Here is a 20,246-nt window from a genome sequence, read left to right as displayed (position 1 = left end):
GTCTCGTTGGAGCTTATTGTATAGTCTTGGAGCCGCATATTTAAAGGCTCTGAAGCCTACAGTAGACATATATCTAGGTTCCAGCTATAGTATCTTATATCAAAGTCCACATACTATATCAATGTGTATTCACCCTATTGTATACAATTCTAAGGCAACCAACACATCGTACAAAGCCTAATAAACTAAATTTTCCATAATATGCTATAACCAGAATGAGAAATAGTTATAAGTAAGATAAATGTCAGGAAGTTAAAAGCTAAACAATTTGCTTTTAAAGAGAACTTAGGGGAAGAAAATGAAAAAAAAAAAAAAATCACGGAGGTGACAGTCTGAGTCGTTACAAGTCGGTAATTACGCCATGACTACTACAGTCTACACTGTAGTTTGACTGAGATTGGCTCCGCTAGAACTAGTGAAAACTTGACCATAAATTCTGGAAAATAGTCCGTGTCATATCATTAGTTTTAGTGAAATGTCTTTGGAGAACTCTAATGAAGGTGAGTGACTTATAAAAGACCAAGCTTAGCTAGTTACTACTCAATTTAATGGGAAACTCGATCTCCCTCATTTCCATTTTCCTGAGGAGTTAGTTTAGCTCTTCGTTCCCTTGGTATTTGATACTCTTAAGTAGGTTTCATACAGTTAAACGGTAGTTTGACAAATACGTTTTTGAAGTGGTTTGGACGTGTGAATGGGGTATTTGATTGCCAAGCACTTTGGTCAAATGGTTTGGAAAAAAATTCTGATCGAGCCTGACTTTAGTGAACTGGTCGGTACTTTGGTCTTCACACAGCAAACCCTTTGCATTTGAGAACACGCATCAAACATGCCTCAGATCTATATATATGGTAATTCTATACAATAGCTCCGCCACTAATAATTTTTATCATAGTTTTTTTCTGATAAATTACTTGGTGCTTTATCTAAAGATGACCTTTTTTTTCTGATAAATTACTTGGTGCTTTATCTAAAGATGACCTTTTTTTCTGATAAATTACTTGGTGCTTTATCTAAAGATGACCTTTTTTTTTCTATGGTAAAGTTTTACTGTATTATAGATTCTCATTTTGAACAGAAAATATATGGTTTCCTGTAGTAAATAACGTGATTTGATCGAATTTGACATTTATTTCAACCGCAAACAAACAGAACAACCATTTCGACTAACTTTAAGAAGCCGAACTGGTTGCCGTTTTTACGGATGAAATGTAGGTGAAAACCGGTCAAATCACGTTATTTTCTACAGGAAAACATATATTTTCTGTGTAAATGTTTAAATATGTCTTTTGTTAAATATATTCTGTTGAAATGTTTAAATATAATGACTTGTTCAAATTCTGTGTTACATAACTCATGTATGTACTGCGAATGCTAACATTAGCAATGTTACGCAACGTTACCAACGTTATGATTGCATTGCGGTATTATTGTACTGTATTACAGGGCAACGTAATCTAGGAAAAAACTATATTCTATAGAAAAAATTCCGCTCTTCGAAAATGACACTCGTTCCGTCACTTTTTCTGTTCGAAGTGAGAATCTGTAATACAGTAAAACTTTATCTATAAGGGTTCTTGTTCTGCCACTGGCTCGCTTACGCTCGCAGGAAAATAAAACGTCAAACTCGTATGTACTGGCAAGCTGTAATATTGAACTGTGCATGCTAACATTAGCTATGTTACGATAACATTAGCAATGCTAAATGTAATGGTTCTTGTTCCGCCAATGGCTCTCTTACGCTCGCAGGAAAATAAAACATCAAGCTTGTATGCACTGGCAAGCGGTAATGCTGAGCTGGGCACGCTACCAAAATAGTAAAACTAACACATTAAGATTAAAGAAATTAATGACTTACTTTTATGACTGCGACGACGTAACTTGTGGGTCACCGGGGTGTTGGGACTGTGAATCTTTGACGTCTTAACTTCTTTGTCTTAGTTTAGTACTGCACTTGAATACTGTAAACGTTGGGCTATTACATTACAAGATTTAAGAAAATTATCAACATTGGAATTCACCAAAATACTTTCAAGTATGGATTACTGCAGTCGTACAAGTTTCTTAAATTACCATCGTAAAATACACAAAAAGACGTCACTTGAACTAACAAAGACCTGACTTGGACAAAGGTTTCCACGGAGAAGGGTTTGTTGGAAGGTGGGGGTTGGGAAATATTAACCCCCCCTGTGCAAATTTTCCATACGTAAGACTTGGTAATTGGTTAATGGAAAAACAACGGAGTCTGGAGAGTAAACATGAATCAACCAGAATGGGAAACTTGTCCAGATCAAGTATTTATGTGAAATCTGGGCGTGACAAGGCTTTGACCCCCTTGCGACCCCCCTTTACACAGCCATATTAAACAGAAGACTGCTTAAAACCCTTTGTGTACTTACTTGGGTTGGAGGGTAAAGGTAAGCTGCACCTTTCCGACTCAATGCCCAATGCACAATAACCTCACGAATCGATGAGCACCAATCATTTATAGTTTTGTCTGAAATTCTTAATTAATTTTAAACAATTTTATAACTAGATTTTACACCAATATAATTATATACAAGTAACAAATTAGATTCTATATCTAAATAAGACTTTTCAAACCAAGTTCCCATGTAAAAACTACACCTATTTTTTTTCACTTTCTCCTTATTTTTCAATATAACATGCCTTCTGTCATACCAAAATGCTTTTTTGTATATATCAAGTCAGCACTTAGAACCACAGGTGGGACATAAGGTGTCACTTTAACTTTTAATAACACCGTAACCTTAGCAGTACCTTATTATTCTTTTGATGTTACCACAATAATGCAAAACAAAATCTTTATCATTTAAATAACATTTGGGACAAGAACTTGGGAGAAAATCTACAGAAATGGATGTCAAATTAGATGGTAAATGAGAAACCGCACCAGAAGTTGAAGGTTCACACGCCTCCATGGCTCTCAAAAGACTGAAAAATTAGCAGTGGCAATTGTGTGAAAAGTGTCGAAAATTGTTCAGTTTCCTAGTTGAACTGTAACCTGATTGGGTATTCAAGTCAAGGGGTTCTAGTTTTGTTAAAACGTTAGTCCCAAGTAAAATGTGGATAATCATCATTCGGTTAAAAACTATGACGTTTGGTGACGTCATGTTATGTAGAATACAGTCGATGATGTAATAATGACATAATCTATGTTTGTTCCGTAACTGAAATACAAACCACGCTATTTACATGGGGTAATTACTTCGGCGTAGCTGAATGACGAGCCATTAAAGTTTTAACGAGGGTTTCCTACCCCACCGCTAGTTAGCTGGGGGTACGGAGGTGTAGCTAGCTACCCCCCCTCACACACACCGGTGAAAGGCTCACTTTACTTTTGGCTCGGGTAGAGAACAGACCTGTCTGTGCTCTCCCTCGCTTTGACTGCCATAATTAATCTGTCTTTTTGCTTTTTCTTTTTCGCAGTGTGACTGAAGTTGGCCTCTGCCGTTATGCATACTTGCCCAGGACTTCCTGGCCGCCCTTGTGGGACCTTTATGTCGACGGTCGACACGGATCCCCACACCTTGTGTCCTCACTGTAGGGGCCAACGGTGTGATAGCGGTAACGTATGTATTGAATGTAGGGAGTGGTCTACCTCCCAGTGGGAGAGGTTTGCCTGGCGCCGTAAGAAGAAGGCCAAAAGGGATCTTTCTCTTTCAGAGGCTTCTCTGAAGAGAGAAAATTCCAGGACTTCTTCTTCCGTTGCCCTTTCCTCCTCCGAAGCTCCCCCTCGAGCGGCCTCTTCTGAGAGGCCGGCGAGTGGTAGCGTAGACCGCTGTGCTTTTGACCGATCCCTGGGTGCGGGAGAGGTAGTTGCCTCCCATAGCGAGGCAGCTGTCCCTTCTCCCCCGGAGGAGAGTTTTTTTTCTAACAATGATTTATTGCAGCTTTGGGCTTCCTTGGGGCTTCAGGTTTCGCCCTCCAAGGAAGCCCTGTTTGACATGATCAAACTGGGTGCAGCCGTCAAACAATCGCCAACTACAGCGGAGATAGATCCTCTGTCTGTGGTTGACGTTGTTGTGATAGAGACATCCCGTGGGTCTAGCTAAACTCCCGTTCCTGTGGCTGAGGTAGCTGAAGGCTTAGACTCTCCCTCCGAACATCCTTCGAGGGAGGATCTAAGTCCCACGGTCTCTCCTGCCGGCGATTCTCCCCCTCGGGGGAGTTCGCTTACAGAGACTCCTCTTCGGAGGCCCATCGATGGTCAGCTTGCTGATCCCACGGCCCCTCATGGGCGTATAAGGCGGAAGGCTCGTCTTCCCCTTCGCCGTAGAGGCCTTCCTTCCCCTTACAAGGGAGTTAAGAGGCGCCTTTTCGGCTCGTCGTCGCCACAATCCTATGCGGAGGAGACGACTCGCCGTTCTCCTGTCCTGCTAGCTACCAACCTAGACCTCTCCGGGGATCGTTTGCGATCCCCTTCGGAGGATGGTCGTCTTTCGGGACATTGTGACCTGTCGCCCAGACCATCCACTTCCAGAGTTCCTGATGCGCATGACGCGCCACCTGATACTGCCACTGCGCAGTCTCCGGGCCCTTCGGGGCTGAAGGGTCTGGAGCGCAAAATGCGTCTCTTGCCCTCAAGGGCCAGGAACCGCCTGAGCGCTCGCCTGCTGATGATGCACTCACCCTCAGGTGTTCGCGCCTCCGTTCCTGTTACGTGCCAGGGTTCCCCTGTGCATATGCGCCCAGTTCCTGACACGGCGCTCCAGCGCTCACCTGCGCATACGCGCCCACCGGTGCCCCAGCGGCCACCTGCGCCATCGTGCCCACCAGCAGTTCCTGATACGGCGCTCCTGCGCTCACCTGCACATACGCGTCCACCGGTGCCCCAGTGGCCACCTGCGCTCACGTGCCCTTCAGTTCCTGCATCATCGCGCGTGGTCCAGGAGGCACCTAAGCTGGTACACAGGCGCCCACAGGTTCCTACGGACTCGTCGCGCCTGTCTGGGGAGACGCGCAACACGTGCCCACGCGCGATTCCAGCTCCAGCGCCCACGCGCTCACCAACGTGCCCTCGTGCTGCGACATCTCAGCGCGTCGCCCAGGAGGCTCCCAAGTTAGCGCACGGGCGCACACGGCCGCCTCTGAGCTCTCCCTCCAGACCGTGGGAGCTTGCATCTGATGCAACCGCGCACGACGCTCCGGTAACGCGCCCTGTTCCTGCTACATGCCCCGTTCCTGTATTCAAGGCGACCAAGGTAGCCCTTCAGCGAACACGAGAGCGTCCTCATCCAATGGCACGTCCTGCGCGGCTGCCGCAACAACGCACTCCGGTGCGACCGCATCCTGATGCGCGCCATGCGTGCCCACGATCGCCGGCGCGACCAACGCGGCCACAGGCGAGTATGCCGGTCTTATCCGACCAGCGCCAACCTCCGCGCCAACGCGCCATCCAGTTTGCTCGCGACCCTGCTCCAGCGCTAACGCGCCCTCGGCCGATTCTTCCGGACACGCGCTCAGGCGTCCCCGTTATCTCGCGCCCTTCGGGGCCGCACCAGGTCGCTGCGCGCCCACACGTTCGGCCGCCTCCTGCGCGCCCGCACGTTCGGCTGCCTCCTGCGCGCCCGCACGTTTGGCCGGCTCCTGCTCGCTACTCGCCATCGCCTACGCGCTCTCGCGACGACGCTCCCACTCCAGCTGCTGCGCGCTATCGCCATCGCACCATCGCTCCTAAATCCCCGCTTGAGCGCCATCGTGCCCGCGCGAGATTCCAGTATCGCGCCAGCCATTCACGCTCGACCCTGACCAGGGCCCGGCTTACGAGCCCCAGCGCGAGCGCCGCCAGGCGGACTCCTCTTCGTTGCGTTCCCCTCCCCGCAAGCGCAGACCAGCGCGCTCGCCGGAGGAGGGATGCTTCCCGGACAGGTCTAGGGACTCTTCTCTTTCAGCCATGCAGGCGAACCCTCGTTTGTCGACTCCTCCTAGGGATCCCTCGATCCCCTTCCCTCCAGAGGGGGTGTCTGACAGCGCGACTGTCAGACAGCAACCCTATTTCGGCACCCTAGTCAGAGCCCTTGTGCAGGCTATTAAGCCCGCCCTCTCTGATTCGGGCCACGAACCAGCAGCAGCTTCCTCCCCCCTGAAGAGGAAGAGAGGAGTCTCTCCCGTGGAACCTCCTCCGAGGCCTATTCTGTCTCCGCGCAGATCCTTGCGCAAGGCTCCTTCTCTCCCCCCAGACCTTCTCGCCCTCCCCTGCGGAGGAGGATTACACCTCCGCAGGAGAGTCGGATGAGCCGGACCACTCCCCCATTGCACCAATGGGGGAGGCTCCTCCTCTCCCCGAGAGGTCTTCTCGTCCAGATGTGGAGAGCCTGCCCCCTTCGCTGCTCGAGTCCTGTATCCCGCCCAGGAGGGAGCCTAAGGACTCTAAGACGATTCCCAAATCGTCAGCGAGGATCAGGCAGGAACCGTCTAGAGCCGTCGAGGATGTCCACGTGTCCCCCTAGGAAGAGCCACTGGGGACGGGAGATTTCGCTGCCAGTCCTTCGGGAGGAGAGCACCAGGAGTCAGAACACGCGTTCTGGCAAGTCCTGATCTTCATGAGGAACCTTAATGGGATCCCAGACCCTGAGGTCCCACCTCGTGAAGGGAAGGACACGGTCCTGGACCGCGTCTACGGCACCCAGAAACCCTCTAGGGCCAGTGCAGCTTTGCCCTGGTCTCAGGGGATGAAGATTGCCAGGGACAAGGTCGAGGGCCAGCTCTCTGAGCTTCCCTCCTCCAGCAGATTAAGTGCCAGTAATAAGCTCCTCCCTCCTCCTCGAGTCCACCAGAGGAGGTACTTTGAGATCCTTGAGGAGTCTTGTCTGAGTCTTCCCTTACATCACTCCGTGGAAGAACTCACAGGGGGAGTCCCTCTTGAGAGACTCTCCAACCGGCACGTGTCCTTCTCAGCCACTGAGATCCTAAGCCAGGAGAAGGTCACCAAGTGCGCCATGCAGGCGACTTCGTGGCTCGACATCTGGCTGGGGTCTCTGGGCATCCTGGTACGGTCCGAGGACCTCTCCAAAGAAAGCACCAGGAAAGCGCTGGAAACCTTTCTTCTCTCGGACACACGGACCATTGAGTTTCTGGCCCACCAAGTCTCGAGCTTGTGGGCCAATACGATCCTCAAGCGTCGGGATGCTGTGGCCGAGAGGTTCCATTATAAGGTACCCAGTGCAGAGGCTAGCAGGCTCAGACACTCTTCCGTTCTCGGTAAGAGCCTATTTGAGCCTAAGGACGTGGAGCTCACTGCTGAGAGGTGGAGGAAGTTCAACCAGGATTCTCTCATCCACAGGGCCCTGACATCAAGGCCCTACAAACCTCCAGCAGTTCAGCAGCCCCGTCTGGCTAAGGACACAAAGAAGACGACCACAGCGAAGCCCAAGGTGTCTAAGCCCTTTCCTGCCAAGAGCAGAAGGGGCAAGAAGTCCTCCAGGGGAGGCAAAAACCCTAGAGGTACCAGCCGAGGCCGGAAGCACCAGGGTTGGCAATCCCCCTGCATGTCCACCAGTGGGGGGATGCCTACAGAGTTGCGCGACAAGGTGGCAGCAACTCGGGGCGGATGCCTGGACGATCTCCGTGATCTCTCTAGGTTATCGCGTCCCGTTTACAGCCTCTCTACCTCCCCTGACAGCGAATCCAGTGTCGTTGAGCTCTTTTGCCATGGGATCGGCAAAGGGGCAGGTCCTCCGGGCTGAAGTCCAGACCATGTTGGAGAAGGACGCTCTCCGGGAGGTTGTAAACGGGTCCCCAGGCTTCTACAGTTGACTCTTTCTTGTGATAAAGGCGTCTGGAGGCTGGAGACCAGTCATCGACCTCTCGACCCTGAACGGGTTTGTCAAGCAGACTCCGCATGGAGACGGCAGACACGGTCAGACTTGCGGTAAGATCACTAGACTTCATGTGCACACTGGACCTGAAGGACACGTACTTCCAGATCCTAATCCATCCGTCTTCAAGGAAGTACCTGAGATTTTGCCTAGACAACAAGATCTACCAGTTCAAGGTGCTGTGTTTCGGTCTCTCCACAGCTCCCCAGGTGTTCACCAGAGTATTCACCATCATCTCTTCGTGGACCCACAGGATCAGCATCCGTCTCCTTCGTTATCTGGACGACTGGCTGATCATAGCGGACTCAGAGGCAACCCTTCTTCGCCACCGAGACAGACTCTTCGAAGTTTGCCAGGATCTTGGGATTGTGGTAAATCTCAAGAAGTCCTCTCAGCAGCCCTCTCAGAAACTGGTATATCTAGGCATGGTCATAGACACCAATCTCCAGAAAGCCTTCCCATCAGACGAAAGGATAGCAAGACTGAGGAAGGTTGCGAGACCTTTCCTCAATCGAGAAGAACTCCCAGCCCAATCGTAGCTTCGTCTCCTCGGCCACCTCTCCTCCCTGACCCGTCTCGTTTCCAACAGTCGCCTCAGAATGAGATCCCTCCAGTGGCGACTCAAGTCTCGGTGGAGTCAAGGACACGACTCCCTGGACACCTTGATCCCGATGGGACCTGCGGAACGGGCGGACCTCAGTTGGTGGGTGGCAGACGAGAATCTACGAAAGGGAGTGGATCTTCTCGTCCCTTCCCCGGATTTGATGCTGTTTTTGGACACATCAAACAAAGATTGGGGGGCTCACGTTCTGAGCCACAGGACCTCAGGCCTGTGGTCAGAATCAGAAAAGTACCTTCATATAAACCTGCTAGAAAGGAAGGCCGTGTTCCTGGCACTTCAGAAGTTCCACCAAGTCCTGGCGGGCCACTCTGTGGTGGTGATGAGCGACAACACCACAGTGGTGGCTTATATCAAGAAGCAGGGAGGTACCTTTTTGGAACAGCTATACCATCTTGCAGTAGAGATCCTGAGATGGTCCGAAGTCCACTCAATTTCACTAGCGGCTCGCTTCATTCCAGGCAAAAGGAATGTGCTCGCTGACAGTCTGAGCAGAGCGACGCAGATGGTGAGTACCGAGTGGTCTTTGGATCCTCAGATAGCCAACAAAGTCCTGACTTTGTGGTTTTCCCCGACGGTGGATATGTTCGCTACGGCGCTGAACACCAAGCTCCCGCTGTACTGCTCCCCAGTCCCGGACCCCAAGGCTGTCTGGCAGGATGCCTTCCAACAACGGCGGGACAACGTCGATGTGTACGCCTTTCCCTCATTCTGTCTGATGAGGAGGGTACTCAATAAGACCAGAACATCAGTCAATCTCTCAATGACCTTGATAGCTCCGCTATGGCATCATGCAGAGTGGTTCCCGGACCTTCTGCAACTCCTCACGGAGATTCCGAGGGAGCTCCCTCTACGTCGCGAGCTACTCAAACAACCACACTCCAACATCTACCACAAAGCCGTAGCTTCGCTTCGACTTCACGCCTGGAGACTATCCAGCATCTCCTCACAGAGAGAGGATTTTCGCAACAAGTTGCGAACAGGATGTCTGGCCACCTGCGCAAGTCATCCGCAGGAGTCTACCAGGCGAAGTGGCGAGTTTTCTCTGGTTGGTGCCGTGGAAGGGGTATCTCTCCCCTCGATGCCACTTTACCAGCAATAGCGGAGTTCCTCGTTTATCTCGGCAGTGAAAGGCTATCGCTCAGCCTTAAGTCTTGCCTTCAGGCTCAGAGGAATGGACATTTCCTCCTCGCTGGAACTGTCTCTCCTCATAGGGAGTTACGAACTTACCTGCCCTCAGTCGGAAGTGAGACCTCCTCCTTGGAACATGGTTCGAGTTCTCAGGTCTCTTAAGAGACCTCCCGACGAACCATTACGCCAGGCTTCTGATCGCCACCTTACCTGGAAGACGGTGTTCCTGCTAGCTTTGGCCTCGGCCAAGCGAGTCAGTGAACTTCATGGTCTCTCCTACGACGTCGCCCATTCAAGGGGATGGGGGGAGGTAACGTTCAGCTTCGTCCCTGAGTTTGTTGCCAAGACTCAGAACCCGGGAGTGCCGGACCCAAGGTTCAACTCCTTCCAGGTTTCGAGTCTCCGTTTTGTAACAGATGACCCAGACCATCTCCTACTGTGCCCAGTCAGAAGTCTGAGGTTGTATCTTAAAAGAACAGCTGCAGTTTGCCCCCAGGTGCGAGCTTTGTTTGTGAGCACCGGGGAGACGAAGAGGAGGGTCACCAGGAATACCATCTCGGCCTGGATTCGCAAGGTAATTCATCTGGCCTTGAATCCTGACCCTCCTCCGTCACGTTGCCCTAGAGCGCATGACGTCAGGGGCGTGGCTACGTCCCTGGCCTTCAAGAAGAACTTTTCAGTGACGCAGGTCCTGCATGCTGGGGTGTGGAAGCGTCAGACCACCTTCATGGCCCACTACCTGCAAGACGTGACACACAGGAGGGTCGATACGTTCTCTATCGGCCCTGTGGTGGCTGCACAACAGCTGGTCTAACCTCAGGCTCCTTATTGGACAAGTAGCAGAAGGTTGAGGGCATTGTTACCCGGTTTTAGTCTGTGTGAATGAAAAGATCTGTCTGGCCCTTTTCTTTTCTTCATCCTCTCCTCCCTTGGAGAAAGCAGCATCCAGGGTTCTTTGCACAGCTGACCTTGAACCTCTGCAGGTAAGCCATGCTTCCTTGTGTTCCTAGTATTAAGTTGTAATACTGTCATGTCCCCATACCCTGACGAGGTGGTATTGGGAGAATCCTAGCCTAGATTTCCATCTGAAGAACTCCAGGTCAACTTCCTAGGACGAGTCACTGCTCACCTTCACACACAGCTTACGTAGGCCGCAGCAGTCTCACAACTGCCAGCGAGGAGCAGGGACCCCTCACCCCATGAGTTCGTTCAAACTCGGGTTCGGGGTCCCCAGGCAAGCCAAAGCCAGTATGGCAGGGTACTTACCACCCTTCCGAAGGGTTAAGTCACCCCATGTAAATAGCGTGGTTTGTATTTCAGAAACGGAACAAATGACAAATTTGTAGATAATTTGTAATTTTCCTATACAAACCTTGGCTATTTACACATATGTGCCCGCCAGCCCTGTCCCCCAAGATAAGTCCTACTTCAGTAAAGTGAGCCTTTCACCGGTGTGTGTGAGGGGAGGGTGGGGGTAGCTAGCTACCCCTCCCTACCCCCTGCTAACTAGCGGCGGGGTAGGAAACCCTCGTTAAAACTTTTATGGCTCGTCATTCAGCTACGCCGAAGTAATTACCCCATGTAAATAGCTAAGGTTTGTATAGTTAGGAAAAATACAAATTTTCTACGAATTTGTCATTTATAACGTACAAATGAGAGGTCGATCTGAAGAGGAATTTGAGAGAGTTATGAAGGCGAGGGCCTTATTTTTTTTAGGTGGGTCAAATTTAATTTAGATTTGTTCCGTAACTGGAAAACAAACCACGCTATTTAATAGGGGCATTACTTTCAGCGTAGCTGAAATGACGAGCCATCAATTTTTAACGAGGGTTTACTGCCCGCACCGCTAGTTAGCGGGGTTAGGGGAGGGTAGCATGCTCCTCCCCCTCTCACACACCTGTGTTTGAGCTCACTTTGCTCTCGGCTCGGATGGTGGTCAGACGTGTCCGCTCTCATCCTCGACGTCATATTGGCAGCCATTTAATTGCTTTTGTTCTTTTCTTTTTGTAGTTCTGTATATGTGAATGTGTCCTCTGCGATCATATGCACCTGCCCTGGGTTTCCCGATCGCCCCTGTGGAACATTCATCTCGGCGGTCGAGATTGATCCTCATGCCCTTTATCCTTCATGTAGGGGCCAACGGTTTGATAGCAACAAAAAGTGTAGTGACTGTAGGGAGTGGTCTGCCTCGGAGTGGGAGAGGTTTTCGCGACAACGGAAGAAGAAGTCCAAACGGGATATTTCTCCTTTGAAGGTTGCTTCGAAATGAGAAAAACCCAAGGCCTCTTCTTCCGTTACCCAGACCTCCTTTGAAGCTCCCAGTCGGTTGGTCTCTTTCAAGAGACCGTCGAGTGGTAGCGTAGACCGATGTATTGTTTTCCAACCTTGGGGCTCGAGAGATGACGTTGCTTTCCCTAGCGAAGCAGCTCCACCTCTCCCCCCGGGGGAGGATATATCACTAACCTCCCTTTTGCAGCTTTGGTCCTCCTTGGGGCTTACGGGTTCACCCTCCAAGGAGGTTTCGCTTAACTATATCCGATTGGGTGTCGTTGTCATGCAATCGTCATCACCTGTCTTTTGTCGACGTTGTGGTGTCAGAGGTATCCAATGCGGTATCACCCATCACTACCTCCACTCCAAACTCTACGGTAGCTGATGGCTTAGTTTCTCCCATGCTTGTGTTTCTCCCCCTCGGGGAGTTCACTTACAGAGACTCCTCTTCGGAGGACTGCAGAAGGTCAGCTTGCTGATCCAATGGCCCCTAGAGGGCGCATTCGTCGGAAAGCTCGCCTTCCTCTTCGCTATAGAGGCCTTCCTTCACCTATAGTGAGGAGGCGCATCTTTGGTTCAACATCTTCGATGCAGTCCACTGCAGAGGAACCTCTAGACCAATCATCCATCACTGCTCCTGCATTGGTCCTGGACCTTTCTGCAGATCGTTCGCGACCTCCTTCGGTGGAAGGTCGTCCTTTTAAAGGACACGTCAACCTTCCACCCGACAGACCTGCCGACCTGCCGTTGCCGTTTCTACATGGGCCTAACAAGGCTCCACCCAAGCACGCTGTTGCGCGCCAACAACATATGAGCTACGCGCCAACAACATATGAGCTACGCGCCAACAACATATGAGCTACGCGCCAACGAGACCTGACGAACGCTCTTTAGTAGCTTGTCAGGCCCCATCACTAAACCCTAAAACAGGGCATCAAGGGCGTACATGCCAACAGGAGCATAGCTCCATCACGTGCTATGCGCGCCCTCATGCGCATATGCGCCCACGTTCTCCTGCGCGCCCTGCGCAAACTGCGCCTGCGTGCCCTGCGCTTACGCGCCAACATTCTCCTACGCGCCCGTGCCGAGCTGTGCACCAGCACACTCATCTGCGCGCCATCAGCCTCCTGCGCAATGGCGCTCGCCCGAGCGCCAACATTCTCTTGCCCGCGCGCATACGCGCCCATCATCCAATTCTCCTGAGCGTCATGCTGTGCATCATCCTATGTGCCAGGAAAAACCTGTTCGCCAACAATCAACAGAAAGCTGTACTTCTGGGAAGTTAGCAATGCTGCCTTCTCCCACGTGCCAACCAGTACCAACGCGCCATTGCTCACCTGCTCGACAGCCTTCTCCCGCATGCATTCGCAAGGATACACGTGTGCGCCCTGCGCACACTCGTCCATCCTCTCCAAGGGATATGCGCCAACATTCTCCCGCGTGCCCCACGTGATTCAACTGCGTGCCCGCACGCTAGGTAACTTTCTCCTGCGCGCGCCCTACGGCTGGCATAGACGCGCGCCAACTCCCTCCCGCGCGCCCATCTACTCAACGTGATAATCCTGCCCGCCTGCGCCCACGAATACTCTCGCGCGTGCGAGCCCTGATATTCTCCCTCATGCGAGCGTCAATATCCTCCCGCGCGCGATACTATTGAACGACGTACGGCAAGGTCGCCATCGCCTCATTCCCCTCCCCGCAAGTACGGTGCATTGTGGGAGAAGGGAAACATCCAGAGGGGTCCAGGATCCCAAAGCTACCACAGGTATGCCTGACAGCGTGTCTGTCAGTCAACAGCCCTGGTTCGGTGCCCTGATCAGAGCCGTGACTCAGGCTTTCAAGCCTGTCTTCTCTGAATTTGGACACAGAACCATGGCATCTTTTACCCCTTTGAAGAGAAAAAGAGGAGTTCCAGACGCGGTCACTTCCCCAAGGGCGAAACTGACTCCACGCAGACCTTCGAGGCAGGTTCCTTCTAGTCCTCAGTTTGCCTCTCCTTCCATTTCGAACGAAGATTTCCCGTCCCCATGGGAATCACACGAGGAGATACTTTCCCCCATCGCACCAATGGAGGAAACCTCTCTTCGCGCTGAGGGGTCTACTCAGTTGGGGATTGGAAGGAACATGCCACCCTCGTCAATGTTGGAGTCTTATATCCTTCCCAGGAAGGAATCCAAAGACTCCAAAACATTGCCAAAGTCCTCTACTAGGTCTAGGGTGGAGCCAACTAGCCACTCAGGGAATGTCCGTGACTCTCCCCAAGAAGAGCCTTCTGGGAGAGGAGGAGACTTCGCTGCAAGTCCTACAGTAGGAGGAGACCAACAAGAGTCAGAACATGCGTTTTGGCAAGTTCTGACTCTAATGAGGGCTCTCAACGGGTTTTCTGACCCAGAGATCCCTCCTCGAGAGGGCAAAGACCGTGTCTTTGGTACTCAAAAACAAGACCAGTGGAGTTTTTAAATATGTAACTTCCCTGGTAGTTACATATATATTGCTCAAATCCCGTGTTTCGACGCGGCACGACAGAAAATTCAAATTCGCGGCGACCGCCGCCATGACAGTAGGTGGTCATACATGAGCATGGCGCTCATAGGTTATCAGAACCATTCCCAACATTCTTCAGAAATTCTCTGTCGTTGATCGAGTCAACACCTCGGAAATTCTTTCGCTACTAATTACTTTATTCTACAATTTAGTGAAGTACCTTTTGTGTGATTATTGTTAACAACTTTCGCTGCTTGTTTCTGGACATTCTCTGGACTTTTCACTATCGATTTAAATAGACTCTGTTGGTTTTTTACTTTTACTGTTTTTCTGTTTACAAAATGGCTGACTCTATAAGAAAGTGTTTTAGAGGATGCAAGACACGTATGCCTAAGGCCTCTATTGATCCACGTTCAGTATGCAGTGGTTGCAGAGGTCAGGTTTGTATGTACAATAACAGATGTAATGAATGCAAGTCTTTGTCTGATTCGGAGTGGGAGGGGTTTTGATCGCTATATTAAGCATTTGGAAAAAGATAGAATTAGGAGGTCTAGATCAACTAGTATACTTTCTAATAGATCTTCTGATGGTGATATTCCTTCCAATGTTCATGTTAATATTCCTATTCCTATTGCAGTAGTCCCAGACCCCAATATGGTGTCGGAGGTAAGTGAGCCTTACTTAAATGATGTGATGGCTGCTATTTCAGCCTTAGGCGCTCAAGTTCGCTCCCTAACTACGGAAAAAGAAGTAATGTGGGGTGCATTGCGTGGTTTGCAAAGCAAAATAGTGAAAGTGAAGTGGAGGGTGCGTCCGTTCGTGTCCGTCATAATCCCAGCCCGGGACCTCTTCCATGCTCCCCAACCCCTGAAAGAAGGAATGTCTAAAGGCCAAAGGATATGGCAGACCTTGATCAGCGAACGGAAGTCCCCTCGAGCGATCATGTTGACGATACCCAGATCGCTTCCCCTCGCTACAGGAAAGGCAAGGTTAATATGTCTGCGTCTTCGTCGGATGACGCAAAGCCGCGACGTGGTTGGCGCCGACCACTTCGATCAAGACCAATCAAGAGACGTATGTCTCCTAATAAACCATCTTGCAGTGACTGGTGTTCGCTGGAGGTTTTCCTTAAGGACGAAGACGACGTGTCAGCACCGAAACAATATCGTAAGATGCATTTTTATGATAAAACGAAGTTTTATGAATACTCACCTGGCAGTTATATATATATTTTAAGTCTCACCCTCCTCCCCTCAGGAAACAGGTCGGGCAAATATGATCTGAGGAACAGAAAACGGGAATGATTCCAAGTACCACCCTGTAAGGGTTGTTAACCACCTAACCGCACAACTACCACACGGCGGTTGCCGTGAGTTTTGAAAAATTCTGCCGGACGTCAGAGACTGTAGCTATATATATATATAACTGCCAGGTAAGTATTCATAAAACTTTGTTATATCATAAAAACTCCATTTCTGGGTCGACCTGTGACGCCCGGTGAAAAGAGTCCTTCTTTACACTTTTCTGATATAAATACTTCCAAATATACCAGAGAAAGTTAAAAGTATGGAATGCAGAGGTTACTACCCTCGCGCGAGCACCCAGTGGGCGTCGTGTATAAAGCAGGGGCATGTGAAAGCCTCTATTCACAGGCTGTCTTCCATTTAGATAATTCCTTCATCAAAGGAAGGGCCATAACAGAGGCCCTAGCTACCTTACCTGAGCTACTCCACCGACGCCCGACACTAGCGACATCTGGACTTCATCCTTCTGTTGGACGTCGTAAGCGCCGTATTGTTCATTTTGTGCCGCTTGGTTTTTTCACTGTTTTCGTGAAGTTTTCATCATGGCCGAGGCCCTCCTTGCTTCTGCACCAATGTTAAGTACCATAGATTGTTTTGACAGCCTTTTTTAGTACCGGGCTAGTCTTTACTTAATTCATTTTAGTGTTTTTAGTGCGACCGGCTTTTTGCCTTCCACGGCGTTGGCAGCCATTGTTATTGTTTTCGTTATTACGTCTCTTTTAACTTGTTATGCCCGTTTGGTACTTTTGTCAACTTAGGTTCATTATCTTTTATCCTGGCCTTGTGCCATATATATTTTTATATTTTGAACCATATTTTATTAATCTTGGTACTTTTTATCGCTTACGAGTCCATATTCTAGTCGAACGGAGAATAGCGTTCGGGGCTTTATTATAGTTGAGTTATTACCATTTGGCGTTATTATATTTTCGCTATTTTTCACTCTTTTTCGTTCTCGTTTTGCTATTCTTCGTTCCTCCCTATTTTAATGTTTTGTTATGATCATGTACTATTATGTGTATTTTATTTTAGGTTCGTTATAGTTTTTTGTTATAGTAACCACGAGAGAGAGAGGCAGGAGTTCCCGTTTTCTGTTCATACGGTCACGTGTCTCCCTTTATCTCTCTCATATATTTTAGTTATACCTAGTACGAGAGGCTGGAGTTCCCGTTTTCTGTTCATACAATCACGGGTTCTCCCTCTCTCTCTCTCTTCCCCTTGCGGGAATCACGCATTAATTTTATTATTTAAATTTTTATCTTATGGTTACTTATAGTTTATTTTGAGGCTAGTGTTTTTTAAATAGGTCCTGTCGTGTGTGAGTCTATTGTATTGGTTATTTGGCTGGCCCAGAGCCACCATTAGTTCCCCCTCCCCTAGTTCCATCCTCTCCCCGCTACAGCCTTGGGAGCTGGGTCTGAACCCCTATCCAACTCCGCCATGAGTTCCATACCATGAGCTGGGAACACGTACCTTTCTGTTATTCTAGTGCACTCCTCCGGGAGGGTTTTGTCCCCTCGGTGGTCCCTTGCACTTTGACTCCGGCCCTCCCCACAGGACTTATTCATCATCCCCCCCCCCCCCCCCCCCCTGGGAGGTCTCCTTCAGAGTTCTTTCATAGATCATACTACTTTTTTATATATAATATAATATGGGTATTTATTATTTCAAGGACCTACCACCAGATCTCCCGCATCCCTGGAGGTCTCCCAATCACTAGTCACTATTCTTATGTAATTACTAAGAGCTCCGGCTCACTTACTCTATATTACTCCGTCGCACTACAGAGTGTGTTCACTTTTTTATTTATTATAGTAATTACAACGGAGCTTCGGCTCTCTTTTGTAGGAACCTTAGATCACATGATTATTCTCAGACTCTTTATAACTTGGCTTGTTATATCAGAGTTTCCGAGAGGATCCAGACTTATGTCTCCCTTTTTATTACAGAAAGTTCGCTGTGCTGCCAAGGGCTGCTCCGCCTCCTTTAGTGATCCGGTAGGCCACGATGTCTGCCGGTCTCACGCTCACTGTGCCATCCCCTTTGTCCGTGAGCCGGGCCAATCCCCTTACATGGTGTGGTTCCCAGTGGCATGCACGTTATGTTATGACCTTTCGTCAATCCTGTGGAATGACGATGTTAGTATTTTTCAATAGTAATTTATAAGGTTATAACATATTTTACGATTAATTTAATTTGTTACTTTCTGTGATACTGAAATTTTTTACTTTTCGGAGTATTTTCTCCTTCAATCTCTTTAATATTCTCACCACTTTCAGGCCGACGAGGATGTCCTCCGGACCGCCAGAACGAGCCTCCGATCTTGGGTTTCGGGCTTTGGGCGTAATGTTCCCTCCGGATCCCCCTACCTCCTCGACGAAGACATGGCCTCCCGTCTCTTTCCGGGCTCCTCCTCAGCTGCGGTTCCCTCAACCTTAGCTACACCAATAATTGAAGCCATCAGGGCGACTATTCCTCAGGACGATAATCAACTCTCAGGAGACGTCTCCGCCCTGAATATTAACGTTGAGCCCATGGACGAGCAGGTAAGTGGTGCGGAGTTGGCAGACCCTTTTCTCTCGTCTTCTATTTCTCCTGCCTCTTCTTTCATCGGCTTTGATAAGCCTCAGGCTTCTACTTTGGATCCCTCTCTCTCTTTACGACCCAAGGTGAAGCCCTTACGCAATTACAAACCTAAGTCTCATACTTCAGCTTCACCAGTCTCTGTGTCTCCGGTTCCAGGACCTTCCACTACTCCTGACATCCCTATGGGATCAAGACCTTCTCAACCTTCCAAAAAAGGCAAGTCCGCTAAAGCCAAGGCTTCGTCGGTGGGCAGTTCCTCGGAACCCCCGTTGACAGAGATGATAAAGGAGATAGGTCAGACTCAGATGCAACAACAATCTGGGGTAATAACGGAGCTGAAAGATATGGTGGCTAATCTCCTCCGTGCAGGGAATAAGGTGGCGCTTCCAGTAGCTCCAGACTCCTCTAAGTGTCCTCCTTTCGAGAAGAACAACCCATGGAGGTTCGCTAAACATGAACCCTACTTAGATGGTGCATTAACACTAGGGGGCTTAGGGACCCGCCCTCTAGTCTAGATGATCTTGAGTTTTACCCTCCGGGGCTTCAGTTCCCCTTCAACGGTTTCGTCCGGTTGAAGGAACATGCCCTTGCTAGGATGGATAAAGTCCCTAAAGAGACTGTAATCTTTCCTAAGGAGCAAGCTCAAGCTGTCTAGGCTCGGACTCTTGCTGAATGGGGTTGCATCAACTCCAAACGGACCCCCCATAAGGGTTCTTATACGATTTTCACCACTCCTCAAGCCATCCCATCTCCTCTTACTGATAAAGTGGCCGAGTTGACGATCCAATCGGCCAAGGAAGGCTCCTCTATGCCTGTCCTTAAGGAGACGGACCCCACCTCAATGCTTCTTCCGGGCGCCTCAGCCCTCTGGAATGATGCCTCCACTACCTTTACGGTGGGAAATTTCGACCCGGACTGCGCCTCATCTCTCTTCTCTGAGAAGCTCCCCAAGTTACCGGATCACCTTCTCAAGTCAGAGTTTGATGCTAGAAACAGACTAGCTAGATCTCTTCACTCCATGATCTCGACAGAGATGTTAGCCTCCCTATACCCGGATGAATCTCTATTTCGAGTGTTTGCTAAGAACCTCCTCCAGACGTTCCAGTTCGACCTGCACGATTTCTGGACATCCCGGATAAACTGCAGGAAGCATGTTCTGGCTGAAGCGTCCATAAGGCACGAGCCAAATAGGCTCATAGCCTCCTCCTGCTGGTGCAAGACTCTGTTTCCACAGGAGGAAGTAGACAAAGTCCTACAAGATGCCGCAAGGGCTAACCAAAACTTGCAAGTGAGATGGGGTCTTTCGACTAAAAGAAAGGTAAAAGCAGTGAAGCAGTCTTTCTTCAAAAAGAAACAACGCTTTACTCCATACAAGACCAACCGTGGACAGTTCCATCAATTCACAGGCCCTCACTCGTCAACTCCTTCTACCTCTAAGACGGCCTCTCCACAAACAGCTCCTCCACCGCAGATTGTATACCTTCTTGCTCCCCAAGGTACCTAACCTAACCCCATGGCTCCTTGGATGCCCTCCCCTGCCTTCAATCCATCTTATGAAACCTCTAGTACCTTTCGAGGATACTCTAGAGGCGGCAACAGGAGTAGAGGTCAGTTCCGCCATCGAGGCGGACCAAGAACCAGGGGTCCTCGAGGAGGACGAGGATCTAAATTCACCCCCTCTCAATGAAGGGAATCAGGTAGGAGGGAGACTATATCACTTCCGGGACCAATGGACCTTCAGTCCTGGGGCCCACAGCATAGTCTCGAAAGGCCTAGGCAGGAAATGGTCACAAGGATCTCCACCTCCAGCAGTGACCTTCTTCCAGAAACCGACTCCAACCTTGGAGGAATACACCACGGAATTACTCAAGAAGAAAGCAGTAAAGAGGGTATGGTCACTGAAATTTCAAGGGTGCCTGTTCACAGTCCCCAAGAAGAATTCGTCGGCGTTGAGAGTAGTCCTGGACTTGTCAAAACTGAATTCTTACATTCTTTGCGACAAGTTCCGTA

At 49.7% G+C, this 20,246-nt stretch overlaps 1 protein-coding gene across 3 annotated transcripts in view; it reads left to right on the top strand.

Annotated features, from left to right (window-relative positions):
• The first annotated feature begins 356 nt into the window (after positions 1-356).
• The window catches only part of LOC137645989 (uncharacterized), a 134,168-nt gene continuing 114,278 nt past the window's right edge, over positions 357-20,246 (top strand). Inside the window, exon 1 of one of the 3 annotated variants that reach the window (XM_068379110.1) lies at positions 357-500. In XM_068379110.1, the coding sequence (XP_068235211.1) occupies positions 476-500 (25 nt within the window). In that variant the 5' untranslated portion in view covers positions 357-475. Of the gene's footprint in view, positions 501-758; positions 852-20,246 lie in introns of those variants that run through there. The other 2 variants (XM_068379113.1, XM_068379111.1) reach the window with 2 other exon arrangements.

Source organism: Palaemon carinicauda, chromosome 8, assembly GCF_036898095.1.
Source record: "Palaemon carinicauda isolate YSFRI2023 chromosome 8, ASM3689809v2, whole genome shotgun sequence".
In the NCBI taxonomy this organism is placed as follows: Eukaryota; Metazoa; Arthropoda; class Malacostraca; order Decapoda; family Palaemonidae; genus Palaemon; species Palaemon carinicauda.
Note: the sequence above shows the minus strand (reverse complement) of the source record. Positions and strands in the feature narration are given on the sequence as shown.